General features: G+C 42.6%; 1 protein-coding gene across 1 annotated transcript in view; it reads right to left on the minus strand.

The window, feature by feature from the left end:
• Positions 1 to 16,962, minus strand: part of LOC126184355 (uncharacterized) — a 186,579-nt gene that overhangs the window by 21,863 nt on the left and 147,754 nt on the right. The window contains exon 4 of the mRNA XM_049926735.1: positions 8,207 to 8,484. Coding sequence (XP_049782692.1) covers positions 8,207 to 8,484 — 278 coding nt within the window. The remainder of the gene's footprint in view (positions 1 to 8,206; positions 8,485 to 16,962) is intronic.

A 16,962-nucleotide genomic window follows, 5' to 3' on the forward strand; every position in this document is an offset into this window, starting at 1 on the left:
AATTATTGTTAAGGAAAAGAAATGCTAACAAGAATGTATTGTACACAAACAGAAAAGTATTGTTAATAAACTAGAAATTTGTTATATACCTGTTACTATTTACAAAGGAAGACCCCAAACCAGCCCAATCATTTCACTGCGTAGTACAGAGCACAGGTGACGAGATTCGTGCAGCTGCTCGAGAGAGAGAGAGAGAGAGAGAGAGAGAGAGAGAGAGAGTAGAGAGAGAGAGAGAGATAGAGAGAAGGGGGGAAGAATATATTCCCGCCATTTTTTATATGCAGTTGCCCTAGATCCTTATCTGGGCTAGAACTCGCACAGTGGATGGGTGACCATTTTCTCGCCAATGTGAGGTGTGGATGGATATGCGCCGGCCTTATCACGAGAAAGGGAGAGGGGGAAGGGAGAAGTGGTGCATGCATCTCCGAATGAACATTGCATTGTGCTCCTTAACAACACAGGCACGGTAATATGGTATTTATTCACTGGTACCAGCCAGTAACTCAATTAAGATGTCCTCCCATCGAGGGAATTGCATAATGTGTACCAGTGCATATTGTCACTAATGAACAACGACGTACGAAAGTTTGGGTCTGGTCGTGAGCCGTACACGGGTACCCAAAGTGGTTAAGAAGATCGTTGACGAACAGCGAGGAATCCGGGTTCGAGTCCCAGTGTTGCACAAAGTTTCATTGTTGTCATTCCATTATACAGTTGATGATTGCCCGTGTTCGCAGCTGCGAATACATTTCATGTGCAGCAGTTTTTCTCGCATCTCAGGGTTTATGTGTCATATCACCTGAACTACGTGTCGTACAATGATATATTTTTGCAAGTATTTTTAGTGGTGTATGTGTATACCGTCTGGAAAATATGTTGCGAACAGAGTTAGCGGTAAATAAGTAATAAATTAAAACGTTATCCCTGGTGCGGCAATTTACTTTAGAAAGAGATAATTTTTTTCCTTTCATCATTCGGTTGGGGAAGGGGGGAAATGGGGGGGGGGGGGGAGTGTCAGAGAGAAAACATATCGTAGAGCTTTGAAATTATGTGTGAATTTTGTTACAGGTCACTAATGGTGGGTCAGGAAGAAAGGTACATGGTTTGAGAGATGATAGTATTAGTGATTGTGAACAAAAACATCATATGAAAGTATGTCCTCCTCTTAATAGTTTCTGTGGAAACTAATGAAATGGGGAACAGGACAAATGCAGGTTACAGTAAATGAAATGTTGTGATCTAATGTTTTGTTCAATTGTGTACATTTCCTCACAAAAGAAGTTCGAAAAGTCCACCGTCAACTGAAATGTATTTTTCAGCTCTTGTAGATACGTGCTGTGTTGCTGATCTGATTTCATTCATACGGCCTTTACTTGAGCACACGCATGTAAAATACGAGCGAGAAGTTCCTCCTTTGTGTCCACTTTGCGCTTGAAGACTGCTCTCTTACGCCAACCCCAAAAACAGTAAACCAATGGAGTAAGACCGGGTGATCTCGGTGGCCAAGAAATGAGTTCAAGGCGACCGATCCATTGCCCGGGATACGTTTCAGTGAGGTGCTGTGTCACTAGCCGTACAAAAAATGAGTAGGAGGTCCGTCGCGCTGAAAATACATACGACACAGTGTTGGCAAAGAATATCCTCCAAGTATTCTTTATTACACATTCTGAAGGAAACCTAAAATAAATGGACCGATGAGCTGATCATCACTAATGAGTGTGTATTAAAATGGTCCGTAAAGACAACGTAGCCTAATATCGCTTTGGTTGCATTCGCATTTGAGTGCTGGTGAAGAGACTGACGCCCGTGATTTTCAAAGAGATCTATGTCGGATACAGTTAAGAAAAAGGCATCCCTTCACTTGAAGTTTTTTGTTAAAAATCACGAAATCTGTCTCCCCTGAGAGCATATACCTCTCCTCCTGCCTCGCCCTATATAGTCTGGTTATTTGCCTGTCGTGAGCTACCCTTCTTTTTCGCCTCCACCCCAAATCCTTTGAGACGTCGGTGGTTTTTACCCTCTCAGTGGTTCTTTCCAGACAGTAAGTGCTATGTGTACCAAGTTTGGTTGAAATCGATCTAGTGGTTTAGGAGATGTGGAACATTCATACATACATATACACTATGAGATGAAAAGTATCCGGACACTTGCCTGAATATGACTTACAAGGTCGTGGCGCCCTCCATCGGTAATGCTGGAATTCAGTATGGTGTTGGCCCACCCTTAGCCTTGATGACAGCTTCCACTCTCGCAGGCGTACGTTCAATCAGGTGCTGGAAGGTTTCTTGGGGAATGACAGCCCATTCTTCACGGAGTGCTGCACTGAGGAGAGGTATCGATGTCGGACAGTGAAGCCTGGCACGAAGTCGGCGTTCCAAAACATCCCAAAGGTGTTCCATGGGATTAAGGTCAAGACTCTGCGCAGGACAGTCTATTACAGGGATGTTATTCTCGTGTAAGCGCTCCGCCACAGGCCGTGCATTATGAACAGCTGCTCGATAGTGTTGAAAGATGCAATCGCCATCCCCGAATTGCTCTTCAACAGTGGGAAGCAAGAAGGTGCTTAAAACATATCAATGTAGGCCTGTGCTGTGATTGTGTCACGCGAAACAACAATGGGTGCAAGCCCCCTCCATGAAAAACACAACCACATCATAACACTACCGCCTCCGAATTTTACTGTTGGCACGACACACGCTGGCAGATGACGTTCACTGGGCATTCGTCATACCCACACCGTGCCATCGGATCGCCACATTGTGTACCGTGATTCGTCACTCCACACACCGTTTATCCGCTGTTCAGTCGTCCAATGTTCACGCTCCTTACACCAAGCGAAGCGTCGTTTGGCATTTACCGGAGTGATGTGTGGCTTATGAGCAGCCGCTCGACCATGAAATCGAAGTTTTCTCACCTCCCGCCTAAGTGTCATAGTACTTGCAGTGAATCCTGATGCAGTTTGGAATTCCTGTGTGATGGTCTGGATAGATGTCTGCCTATTGCACATTACGACCCTCTTCAACTGTCGGCGGCCTCTGTCAGTCAGCCGCCGAGGTCGGCCTGTACGCTTTTGTGCTGTACGGGTCCCTTCACGTTTCACTTCACTATCACATCGGGAACAGTGGACCTAGGGCTGTTTAGGAATGTGGAAATCTCGAGCGACAACTAGTCACCTGACGACGTCCGAAGTCCGTGAGTTCCGCGTAGTTCGCTGATATAGAGTATCTGGCAGTTGGCAGCGCAACGCACCTGATATGAAAAACGTATTTTTGGGGGATGTCCGGATACTTTTGATCACATAGTGTATCTTTATAATATGTATGGATTTCTCTGTGATGCATAAGCGTAAAAGAAAATAGAGTGAGAACGCAAATTGCACACTCGGTCATATCCACATTTTTGTATCCACATCAGTTCACATAATTTTCAGTTTATGATTTTTGATTTATTACTGTCCAACATTAGACAGTTTCCAAATTGATTTTCTTTACGCGTCTACGCCCACCACCACACCAATGCCTTACTGCTTTGTGATGTTTCTGCTAAATTACTTCTTTTTCGTACAAAACTGTCAATTTTTTTCAGTCCGCAGATCGCTGTTTTTTTTTTTTTTTTTCATTTCCAAATCCATTCAGTCGCGCCCATCTTCTGACCATATGTTGTAGTCACAGGGTGACCTCTCGTAAGTAATTATCAGTTCACTGTCAATTTTTTTGGTTTCTTTGTGAGTATATGACAGTGAACGGCAGCTTACTCTGTAACTATAACATATGCTCTGAAGATAGGCCACATTGCTCGAAGCCGGTAATGCGGAAACGAAAAACAGCGATGTGCAGACTTAGAAGTGAGAGAATATTACATAAATAATGGTCAAGGATACTCTAGTGACAAATACGTCCAGTTCTGATAGATTTTACTTTTGCCGAAATAAACTTCTGCCGCATAATAGGCATGAGCTCATAAATTTCGAGTAATTTTTAATCGTGGTATACTTCAATGTTTATTGTCCCGTATCCTCCATTAGCAATTACTACATTGCTAACATCAACATTCATAAGTCAGCATTTACTGACCCGTGTGTTAGCAGCTATTTCCATCTCTAACTTTGGCTTCGAAAAGAATACAACTCACGTTAAATTATTGTTGTGAACCTTTTATATTGCTTTCGGTAACCTGAAGTTCTCTGTGAGTCCACTTATGCATCTAAAGATGCAAGATATCCGATTTAACGTACTCATTCGTTTTGTCGCAGACGTTTTCCGTGCGAAACCACAGAACAATTAAACATCTTATACTCGCCAAATCGATAACCGGCATACGATACTGAGGAGTAAAGGCAGTCGCTGTGATATCAAGAGAGGGAGATCCTGTAGAACTTTGAAGCCTGTGATGTTCTACGGCGGACTACTGACTAAGACATCTGTTGCGAAAATATTTTTACATGTAACTGTTATTACTGTCGGATCAGACAGTGGAATAAATTATTATCACGGTTTGATTACACACGACATTTTAGCGTGAAGAGAAAATGAAGTTTAAAATAATTACAGAATGTTGAATTATGTAGACTATGTTCTGAATTTATACCGCGTGAAGCTTACCGCAATACCATTGGTACAGATTGGAATGTACTGTACATGCACGCAGAAGACAATTTCATCTGCATATTGCTGCTGCCTACAGCAGTGTCGACCTGCATAACTCTCAGAACTAGGAATTCAGAGGCGAAGTTAGCTATTGCATTATTGATCGACTCGGACCTGGCCATTGCGGCGTCTGCAGGCAGGTGTTCGTCAAAGGCTGGACAATACCTCGACACGGTACTTGCAGGGTAGCAATCTTCAACTGTTCTAATTAGATTTATTCGTTTACTTAGGTGCGATCAGTATCGGGACAGTGTAACTTGAACATCTCAGAAGTACAGGCGTTCTTGTATCAATACACAGGCCGTTGGGACCCCACAATCTGTCCACCAAAGAATGATAAATATCCTCAGCACCTTCTGTCTGATTAAACTTGTTACCATGAATTGCGGGGATGCACAGAGGTTCGTTGGAAGTTTGCCGACAGATGAGATGATCATAACACAATGATTGCAATCTACTTCGCAGAATGACACATTCATTCAGAATGTTAAGTAATATGTTGTTCCAAAGCAATGTACGCTTGACTCCACATTTATGAGTGTTTACTCTAGTCCCTATGGAACAGCCCACGTTACTGAGACACTGTAAGAAAAAGATTTTGTGAAAATCGTGTAGCCTACACATTAGCAAGAACTTTATCTCATAGAGAAGGCTTGAGATGCTTTCAAGAGACTTACTGCAAAAAAGATTCCACCACATTGTCGCTTAACGATAAGCAAATAGCATAAATGACTAATGTTACATACAGCTACAGAAATGATCAGTAAAATTGTGGAGGACAGATCACGTGTCGCCTTCGACAGTGGCAACACTCATTACTGAATTGTTAACGGATCCGGAGAAATGACAGCTCTGCACATAGTACGTATTGCTCCGAATGCAGGGGTGAGGTGTGTGGGGGTGGGGTTGCTTCTATCTGCGATGCTGAACTACTGCCATAGATGTTAGTGTTGCCTCTTAGTCTCCCAGTTCAAAGATTAATTAAATGCTAAAATGACATGTTTGTGCATTTCATCTAAGAAATAGGGAAGCTAAAAGAAAACACAATATCACTTTGATAGGGGAACCACTGTGTCACACCCAAATACCTTCGAGTAAAGGGCACTGTTCCATTACATTTAAAGCCCGCTACAAAGAAATAAAACTCAAAGTATCCGCACGAAAAAACATAATGCACAAATTTACAGCCACCAGCTGAAGCACTCAAATCAAACATGCTTGGCACATCTGCCCTAGCACAATGTCTCTCCGCAGCAGAATAATCGGCACCATCTTGGCAAAATTATGTACGTGCCAATCAGATTTGAGCAGTTTTGAACGGTACTGGACGCACTGTGACAGGCTGCCTACGGCCAATTCCTGTCACTAAGCTGGGCCAAATTATGAGTGGAGCACCAAGTATTTGCAGGAAAGCAGCTCCAAAGTGGAGAAGAAGAAACAGGAAACTGATCCTAGGCATCCCTTATTTGGCTACGGGTCTCAGTGACCAAGACTCAGTTCAAGGAATAGCTTTACGCAGAAGTCTAGAGCAGTTCCTTCGTCTTCCTGAACTTGCCGAGTGGAGCTTTGTCGAGATTCCCTGCCTGAGGCACGGGGAACGAATGTCAAAGACGAACCAGCGATATGCTCACACTTGCCTTAGGCGACATGTAAGACGCTGAGAAGACTGAGAACTGGAGTCTCGTGACGCAAAGCCAATCTCAGAGGAGTGGGTGACCAGCATGACTAACAACATCAACTTGTGTCCAGAACCCACCGGATATGTTTACTACCAGTGGTCTTGTAGCAGCTGACAAACCAACAGCCAAAATCGCCGAACGCTGTGCTCTCCATAGAATAAGAAAAGAATTATCTTGTTGGTTGCTTTTTTCTTTATGTTCCTGTCTGTATTTCATTGAAGATTGCATGAAACTGATAGTTTTTATGTCATTCATCTGTTTGTATATTACACTACTGGCCATTAAAATTGCAACACCACGAAGATGACGTGTTACAGACGCGAAATTTAACCGACAGGAAGAAGATGCTGCGATATGCAAATGATTAGCTTTTCAGAGCATTCACACAAGGTTGGCACCGGTGGCGATACCTACAACGTGCTGACATGAGGAAAGTTTCCAACCGATTTCTCATACACAAACAGCAGTTGATAGGCGTTGCCTGGTGAAACGTTGTTATGATGCCTCGTGTAAGGAGGAGAAATGCGTACCATCACGTTTCCGACTTTGATAAAAGTCGGATTGTAGCCTATCGCGATAAAGGTTTATCGTATCGCGACATTGCTGCTCGCGTTGGTCGAGATCCAATGACTGTTAGCAGAATATGGAATCGGTGGGTTCACGAGGGTAATACGGAACGCCGTACTGGATCCCAACGGCTTCGTTTTCACTAGCAGTCGAGATGACAGGCATCTTATCCGCATGGCTGTAACGGATCGTGCAGCCACGTCTCGATCCCTGAGTCAACAGATGGGGACGTTCACAAGACAAAAACCATCTGCACGAACAGTTCGACGACGTTTGCAGGAGCATGGACTATCAGCTCGGAGACCATGGCTGCGGTTACCCTTGACGCTGCATCACAGACAGGAGCGCCTGCGATGGTGTACTCAACGACGAACCTGGGTGCACGAATGGCAAAACGTCATTTTTTCGGATGAATCCAAGTTCTGTTTACAGCATCATGATGGTCGCATCCGTGTTTGGCGACATCGCGGTGAACGCACATTGGAAGCGTGTATTCGTCATCGCCATACTGGCGTATCACCCGGCATGATGGTATGGGGTCCCATTGGTTACACGTCTCTGTCACCTCTTCTTCGCATTGACGGCACTTTGAACAGTGGACGTTACATTTCAGATGTGTCACGACCCGTGCCTGTACCCTTCATTCGATCCCTACGAAACCCTAAGTTTCAGCAGGATAATGCACCACCGCATGTTGCAGGTCCTGTACGGGCTTTTCTGGATACAAAAAATGGTCGACTGCTGCCCTGGACAGCACATTCTCCAGATCTCTCACCAACTGAAAACGTCTGGTCAATGGTGGCCGAGCAACTGGCTCTTCACAATACGCCAGTCACTACTCTTGATGAACTGTGGTATCGTGTTGAAGCTGCATGGGCAGCTGTACCTGTACACGCCATCCAAGCTCTGTTTGACTGAATGGCTAAAATGGCTCTGAGCACTATGGGACTTAACATCTGTGGTCATCAGTCCACTAGAACTTAGAACTACTTAAATCTAACTAACCTAAGGACATCACGTTTTGACTCAATGGTTGTGCTGGATACTGATTTCTCAAGATCGATGCACCCAAATTCCGTGAAAATGGAATCACATGTCAGTTCTAGTATAATATAATTGTTCAATGAATGCCCGTTTATCATCAGCATTTCTTCTTGGTGTAGCAATGTTAATGGCCAGTAGTGTATTAATGCTGTACCAGTATTGCAATAATTTCATGAACTCTACACGTAAAATAAAATAAATAAATAAACTAACTGCAACAAATTACATGGTAGTTAATTGCATCTGTGAAGCAAACTGTCTGGCTCGTACCCGTACGACATGTGCTCCCGCAGCGGCGAGCCCTTGGGGACGGCAAGATAGGTCATGCCGTGGGGCACCAGGATGATCTCTGAGAGCGCGCATTTCCCGCGTTCGCTGAACGTGCGCAGGATGAGCGGGTACATCGTTACCGCCTCCGCCTGGAATGCGAACAGCGACGTGCGCATCCGCTCCACGCCCACATCGATTGGGTAGTAGGCTGGCCGTTTCGCTGTCGGCGGGAACACCTTGCGTACGAACAGCTCGCGCACAACTGGATCTGTCGATTTCTGAAAATTTTACAAAAAGAAATAAAACATCCAAAATCAACACTATAAGTTACCACATCTATGCAAGACACTACTTTCCACTAGAAATACAGAACATTTATGGAAGACAATTATACAGGGTGGTCAGAAACAGTCTGAGAAGTTTGAAATGGTGCTGCAGGGTAGATAGTGTTGAGAAATTATTGTTTCCGAGATAATTAGTGTGGAGGTTAACGTCAAGCAGATGCGAGCGCAAATTCAAGTGACCCGCCAGATACAATTAGTATCAGTAGATCCCATAGCGTAGATGATAGCGTACGAGAGTGCTCGGCCTTTGATTCTGGCTCGTTCTTTCCTACTGTGCCATGTCAAATTTTTATATTGCTCTCTTTTTCGGTTTTAGGAAACCAAACGAAGAACACTTTTGGCGGCACCGTCTCTAGCGGTCAGCTTGAATTTGTGCGCGCAACGGCCTCATTAGCTAACTTCAATGCTAATTAACTCGGAAACTGCACAACGTATCGATTTTTTTTTCTTAACATTATTTCTCGGTGCATCCTACCCTGCAACAGCTTTAGAAGCTTTTCAAACTTTTTCTGACCATCCTGTGAATCCTATGGTCCATCTAAGCAGGTTTCTGGCGCTGACGTCGGGCAAGTTCTGTGCTAATCACAAGTATTACCCGTCAAAGCGAACTCGAGACTGGGACAGGGAGGAACCACAGTCCTGCTTAGAACTGAGACACAGAATGGGAGATAGTAAAACCGTACACTCCAGCATTCTACACGTAGAACGCTGTTACAGGCAGCACGTCTATATGCGAGTGCCCTGCATAACACAATGACTAAACATTGTTCTTGACAATACTACTCGCCCACCATCAGAGTGACAACAGCAATTCACAGAATAACTTTCATGAACAGACGTTTCGTTGGAACGAACGACTGGCCCCTTTAATTTTAGTGCTTCGTATTTTGCTAAAGATCGGTACGTATGGGGCAGTATGGGCTACCTAATATGTTCCAAAAAGACGCGCATAAAAATGGAATTTTTCCGGAGTTCATACATCGCGTTCTATTGGTGACAGGAAGGTAGGGTAAATTATTTTTGTTAGCCCTTGGGCAATTGACCATTTGTGTGGAAGGATCGTCTTACTGTAACTATCCTACAATACGGGGCCAAAGTTTGAATATTACAAACTTCCTGCCCCTTGTGCAGATGGAGCAAATCGGATGGTTTCTTGTGCATTAGATTTGGATTACGGTGCGCCCTAAGAGGTTTATGGAGGCACCATTTAGTTCATGGGCGGTTTCTGAGGAAACATGAAAAACATGATGTTTGGGTACCAAAACTGAGCCACTGATTCCTAGACGACAATGCACAGCAGATGGCTGAGATACGAAGTTATTCTACTTGTACACGTAAAATACTCACGTGAAAACCGGTGCGCCCCGAAAATGTCGTTTATAAAGTGACGTAGCACGCAGAAGTATGCCGTAAAGTGTCTCCATTATCATCAGAAGGGTTCTGGAAACCCCATGTTGTTGTAGTGCTGAAGCACACGCAACAGTTTTGTGCACATAAAATCCGCCCAGAGGTGTAAAAGTCTATAGTTTAGCGTTATTTTAATTTCATATAAGTAAGCTATCAAAATTTAACTGACCCATAAAATTCTTTTCGAGTGAGTGAGATTCCCTGCTGTAGCAGAGAAAAGGGAACCAACAGAAAAATGCTCCTACCGGAGCACAGAAAAGGCGAATATGTTTCTGTTTATTAAAATAATGACTGAAAAATGCTCAAGTGCTTCATTTTGCCTTCCTCAGCACCTTTAAAAATTTTACGAAGAATTTTTGTATGCGAACATATTCGCACTTTTTGATACCGAGAAAGGAGAGAGTGGCAGTGGGAAAGAGAAGGAAAAGTAATAAATACTAGAGGACTGTAGACAGTGGTTATGGTACAGAAAGAGAGGAAGAGACAATGGCGTTGTGAGAGAAAGAATGAGACAACGGCAGTGGAACTTAGTAGAGAGTGACAAAACAGAGCTAGGAAAAAGTGAAAGAGACAGTGCCAGTGGGAGAGGAATAAAGATAAGGAGAAAGTGAAAGTTGGTGGGAGCCAGTGATAATGAGAGACAGAGTCTATGATAATAACAACGAGGAAGAGAGAGATAGTGACGCTGAGACGAGGCGGCAACAGTGGGAAGGGATGAATGAGATAGAAGTAGTAAGAGAGGGCAACAGGGAGACAGTGAAAGTGCGAGGAGACAGTATTAGTACAACAGAAAGAAGGAGACTGTGGTTGTGAGAGTTACAGAGACAAAGGAGATAACAACAATGTGTTGAGCTGAATGAGAAAAAGAATGGGTAAGTGGGACTGGACGGAATAGTGGGTATGGGCGAGGTTCAGTTAAGGGAGCTTGTGTGAGTGAGCGGTGCGTTGCACGTTAAAAAGAGCGCCAATACCATCGCATCTCATATTTTTTGGGAAAATATTTAAAGGTGCTAACGAATATAGAATGAACTGGTACGCCACTTTTCACTCAGAGTCTTTAAAAAAACACGAGCATGATCACCTTTTTGTGCTCCTATAGCAGTATTTTGCCGCTGGTATAATGTTTTAAACTATGTGGTAGCGTTAGCACACATAACGACGCATATATTCTGGCACCTTTAGAAACTAAGTATCATAGAACAATTTTTGTGACATTGCTTGATAACCTTGAGATCTAGTTCACTGCGAAAAAACCTTTGAAGTTTTCGCGAAGTTGATGCTTTGTCATTAAAAATAAGCTGCTCATGTGTGCTTGCTATCTGTCTTGCTCTTGAAAGCCACTTTGAATGGTTGAGGATTCTCGTTGTTAATTACTCATGAAACCTTCCACCTTTACTGTTCCTATCTATGATCAGGTTTCTATACACGTATTTGGACTACTAGAGTGCTCAACACTTAACAATGGGGACACAGACATTAATAGGAAACGTGACGTTACAGACAGAAGCGTACAGATTAAGCACGGGACTTCTTTATGACTGGTACCTTTTACTGACAACAAATATCACTCTTCGAATTGGTGTTATTAATAAGAGGTTTAAATCCCCCGCAGATGGATAGAATATTGCATGACATCGTAATTTAAAGATTTACAGTGTAAATGAATAAACCTTTTGCTGAGCTCAGTTGTAATTATAGGCTAACATATGACAAACCAGGCTGCCTTTACTCGTGATGATTACCAATACACAGAATGGTTATAAGTAAAGTGCAGTTACACAGGAAGGTCCAGTATGGGCGGCAATTATCATATGGCAGCGAAACTTGGTATATATCCTAATGCATTAATGCGGAACCTATTTAACTGGAAAAAAATTAGTTCCAATTTTGGCTACCTGGTGCAAATCTGGCGCTGTATAGCATTTCGTCGAGCTCTCCATATTGAACAACTAGTCAATGCCTTTATCACTCGTTTAACCTCTTCTGCCCAAGTCCCGTTTCCTGAGCTATTACATATGGAAATACTTTTATGCGTCTTTCGTGCATTCACAGCGCCAGATTTGCACCTAGTGTCCAAAATTGGAACTAATTTTTTTTCCCAGCGTAAAGCTGTTCCGCATTAATGCATTAGAATATCTATCAAGTTTCGCTGCGATACGACAATTTCAACCTCGTATGTGGACTATTGAAGTAAGAAAAGAAGTAATTCACTGATTAACCTAAACGCCCATGACTTTGGACACAAAAAATCCGCGCAAGAGAGTCGGGAGGATAAATGGTACAGTGAGGGAAAGCAATACTTGCACAAACCAGTTCATATGAAAAATAAAATTAGAAGCATCATTCTTCACTTCGATTATCAACAACATGTTTATAACAAGCCCACCAGAGAGAGCATGTATCCACTCCATCGGTGGCTATGATTTTGCATATATACATCAAGTCTTTTAAATCCGATTTTGAGAAAAGAGAGTAAATGATATTGTACAGGCATATAGGTACTCGTTCGGCATGGAATGCCACGTATTATTCGCCAACTCGACAGTTTAGGTGCTCATTTTCGAAACAGAAACACATGTGTCTCTGACTACAGGCATTCTACAACACATGTAGAGAGGGTAACTGCGGTACCAAAATTAACAGTTTCTAGTGGTTGAGAGCAAGTGGACAGGAAACAGTTAGTGACTCAAATTTAGAGCAAAAACGAGTCTGATGGACTCGTGATGACACATAGTAACCATAAGTGAAGGTTCAAAAATCTCGATTAAAAATTGTGAGTGAACGTGTTGTTTAATAAGTGCTGAAGGCATATGCAACTGAAATTTTCTGGCGATTCAACGCTACGTGTGAAGTCGTTGAACAATGATGCAAGTCTTTAACATGACAACTCTAATCATACAGAGGTAAAGGGCGCTAACTATACGAACTATTACAGCAAGATATAATATCATTCACCTGGTACTTGAATAGCCAGACCTAAAGGATGTGCACACATAGGCTATGTGTCACTTCCGAACACTAGAGCACTTGCCCGCAAATGGCAAAGGTCCCGAGTTCGATTCTCGGTCCGGCACACAGTTTTATTCTGCCATGACGCTTCAAACACAAAGATGGTTATATCGCCCGTTCAGATGACTCTCATTAGAAATTAACGTGGAATAAACCTTAAACTCACCCGTGAGACTCACAGTGAATTCAGTCTGGGGATAAGTTTAGATAATCATGACCACACCGTTCTCCTAGTTATCGTAGCTACAGTTCGGATCAGAATAAAGCGCCCTCGCGGAGCTCTCATTTTCCACACTCGTGGACTATTACAAAAGACATAATGATTTCTCCCTAACATTTTCAGCTGAAAAGGAAACGTTTCATACTAAGATCGCTGAAAAGCGAGACATCCTGATACCCATATCCGGAAGTATACAGAGTGTTCGCAAAAACACAACCGTTCATACTCACCGCTGCGGCCCAACTGTGGCCACACGCGGCCGCGCCAGAGCGCTTGGGGAGCCCAATGTGGTGGGGGTTAGCAAAGAGGCACGAAGGAGCCTCTGGCCAACATAACGGCCCGAACACAAAAACTCTCCTTAGCGTGACTTATGGATGTAGACAAACCTCTCTGCTTTCTTTTATCAGCATATCAAATTGACATAACTACCATATTATGCTCCAGTTTACGGTTACCCACGGAACTTTCAAATTAAACCTCATCATGCAACCATGCACCCTTTGCTTTCATACACAGCAGGGGTAGAGGCACAAACATGTATTCGTACTAGACGGACATAAAAGCTCCTCTCTCTTCCAAAGACATGTCACCTTCATTTACAGGCAACTTGTGGCGTCAGCTGCAGATAATCCACACAGTGAGAGACTTTCTGTATGAAACGGTTCAAATAAACTTGTTTCATTGAATTGTTTATTGTATCGCAGAAATTACTACGAAATAACGCCTTTATCCATGTCATCAATGGGATACTTACAATGTGTACTTTGCTTCTTCTTCTTTGGCGTAGATACTTGGATCACATACTTCGTAACTTGAACATCATAGACTTTAAAAATTTGTTTGCGCGTTCCGTCATCCTTCCTATCAGCGTTATTACTCCCTTCTCCGTCTCATCAATACAATTATTGACGTTAATAGCAAACCATCTGGGCTTTCCTCAAACACATTTTCGTTTATCACTTTCCATGCTTCCCCTGCAAGCTAGCAATGGGGACTACTTTCAACTGCACGTAATGAAAGTGACCGAATTAGTTTCCGACACGGCTGGGTTTAAGGTCTCTTTGCCGAGTAATGTATGTGTTGCACAACTTTCATTGCATTTCCCTTAATAGTGCAGTTTGCAACTATCCTACGTAAGCTGGCATTGCCTTAATGGAATAACACCTTATTTTTTGTCCCTCTGTGATTAGACCGTCATGAACAAGGAATTTATTCGACTTTTGTATGATACATAGGACTAAGATTACTTGGCCTGTGTCGAACTCCAGTGGCAGTTTGGAGAGTTCTGTCTTTTGACTGGAAGGAAATGCTTTGGAAGTGCGAACTGATTTCAATTGGGTACTACAGACCTTCAACTTGACGGGAACCCCAAAAGCTAAGATGGTTTAAGGATTGCTAGTCGACGGAGTTCTGGAGTAGACTGAAAGCATTAGCAGTGTGACGATGGCTGAGTCATGAATCTGCAAATTAGAGAGTAAGCCCATGAGGAAGAGATGTGCTGTACAGAGGCCGGCGTCTGAACAACTCTTCACGGAGGATGTCTGTCTGGCAAAAGACATGTCGCACTATTTGAGGGTTACAGATTCTGCGAACGATGCTAGTAATAAATACCACAGTTTCAGTAGAATGTGGGAAAACATATTGCCTCTGACTTGACAGCAATCTGAAAATTTATTGTATGTCGCCATGGACTGATATGAAGAGTACTTCTGGATTTAGCATCAGTCTAATAACTCCCACACTAATCAGCCACATCGAGAAAGAGGTTAAAACACTGGAATGGCGTTCAAGACAAGCTGTATTAAAATCCCCGCTCTGGGTGCCCCGATTTGTATTTTCTTAAACAGCTTAATATTTATATAAAATGTGATAGGTTCCAGCGTCTACTCCACTATGGTACGTAGTTTAGTACGCAACAAATTGACAGTAATGACTCTTATAACATGAAAATGGATTCCACGGCTAAACTTTGAGAAGTAGTCCAGCAGTATTGTCATTTTTAATACAGGGACCTAGGCTTCAACGACGTACTGCTAGACTATCATATTTATTTTTTCATTTATTTATTGCGTATTTAGCCTGACCAGATTATGGCCTAAAGGTCCTCTCTTACATCTGCTCAGGAACAACATTTACCTAAGATATTACGAAAACATTCTCGGGAGCAATAATAATAAATTCGATGTTTTGTCCAAAGTGCCGCCGTGTACTTCAACACGGTGCAGTGCAAGTTGATTCATTGCTGCGGTACTTTTGAGTTCTTCATAAGAACAGCTTGAAGGACCGATTGGTTGCCTTTGTCCGGTTCGTATTTAATTCCTTCGATAGATTCGATATCGATAGACGCTTTTTTTTTCTCTGTGCAGTGTGAGAAGAATTTCATTTGCAAAACTCGGATGCTAGAGGAAATTAGTTAGTGTTGCTTTCTTGTATACCTTTTCTTTATGGTTAGCATTTTAAATACTAGATCTGCTTCAGAAATTGGGTATTATTTTGTTCTCCAGTAAAAGAGAAAGAAAGACTCAAAGGGCATTGTTGGCTGGGAGATCCAGATGTTTAGTTTAAGCCGTATAATCTACATTCTACTGTTACTGTTTCTCTTCTTACAACACAATACACCCCGACTCCTTTTGTACTGGTCGGTCCGCTTCTTGTGACGGCTGGAGGTCAATTCTGCATTACAGAAGGGTGTCCGGATACGTTTGATCATATAGTGTAGCATATGCAACTAACGACATCGCAGAAGTATTAAGATTTGTTCCAGCGAATTATGGTAATATCAGTGTGGATGTAAATATCGCCATAGGAGATGGTTCGATGATTTTTAATCAATCTGTGATTTCGAATGTTATTGTGGATATTACTTGATATTAAATATTTATAATGGTGGAGTCTGGTGAAATCGTTACTTGATACGTAAACAAACTCACAATAGAACTCGCCAGGATTCACTTAAGAAGAGTTTTAAAAAAAACACTTCGCGTTTTAGACATTACGAATGGTCAGATATGTTGCCACTGAATGTCGTTTGAACATCACTTCTGTGACACGATGATTCGAGCCGCCTCAAACGACAAACCGATCATGGTAGCTTTTCATCATTTCGCTTTACTTTGAAGTGAGATACGTCAGAGGTGACTTCCAGGAGGTGGAAGATATGCATTGGCAGCGCACACTCTTACGTCTGTGTAGTGAAGGTCGGTGTCTATTGCAACACCTCGGCTACGGCGTGTCACGTTTATGGATCCCGTTCCTGTGAGCGAGACGAACGGGGAACCACAGGTGAACAGAGGTTCCTCTTCTGCTGCTTCAGATCACTCTGGCTATCTAGCACAGCATCTAGTTTCAAGCCAACTTCTTTTGGTGGAGAAACGTTTCGGTAAATTTCAGTAAATGGACCTTATAAAGCTGACAAACGAGATACATCCTAGTTACGTATTTAGTGATTCTTTTTGTCATGTGTTCTATCATTAATATAAATGAGCTACTTCTGAATTGGCACCAGAATCAGGAAATCGATCATTAAATTAGTATATTCCTGGAAGCATTTTCTGCACACACTGTTTACGGAAACCAACATGTCATTTTAGTCTTTGGAGATTTCACTGGAGGAAAAACTGTAAGAGTATCGTTGGATGCTTGATAAATTATTTCTGCAGTTAGTAGTAGTGTGGGCTACTAGACGATCTGTGTACCGTTATCTGTGTCTTTATGTTTGTTACGCAATTTCATTTCATAAACAGTGTCTGTAGATACAATACGTTAACCATTTCCCT

The sequence above is a fragment of the Schistocerca cancellata genome, chromosome 4 (assembly GCF_023864275.1).
Source record: "Schistocerca cancellata isolate TAMUIC-IGC-003103 chromosome 4, iqSchCanc2.1, whole genome shotgun sequence".
NCBI lineage: Eukaryota > Metazoa > Arthropoda > Insecta > Orthoptera > Acrididae > Schistocerca > Schistocerca cancellata.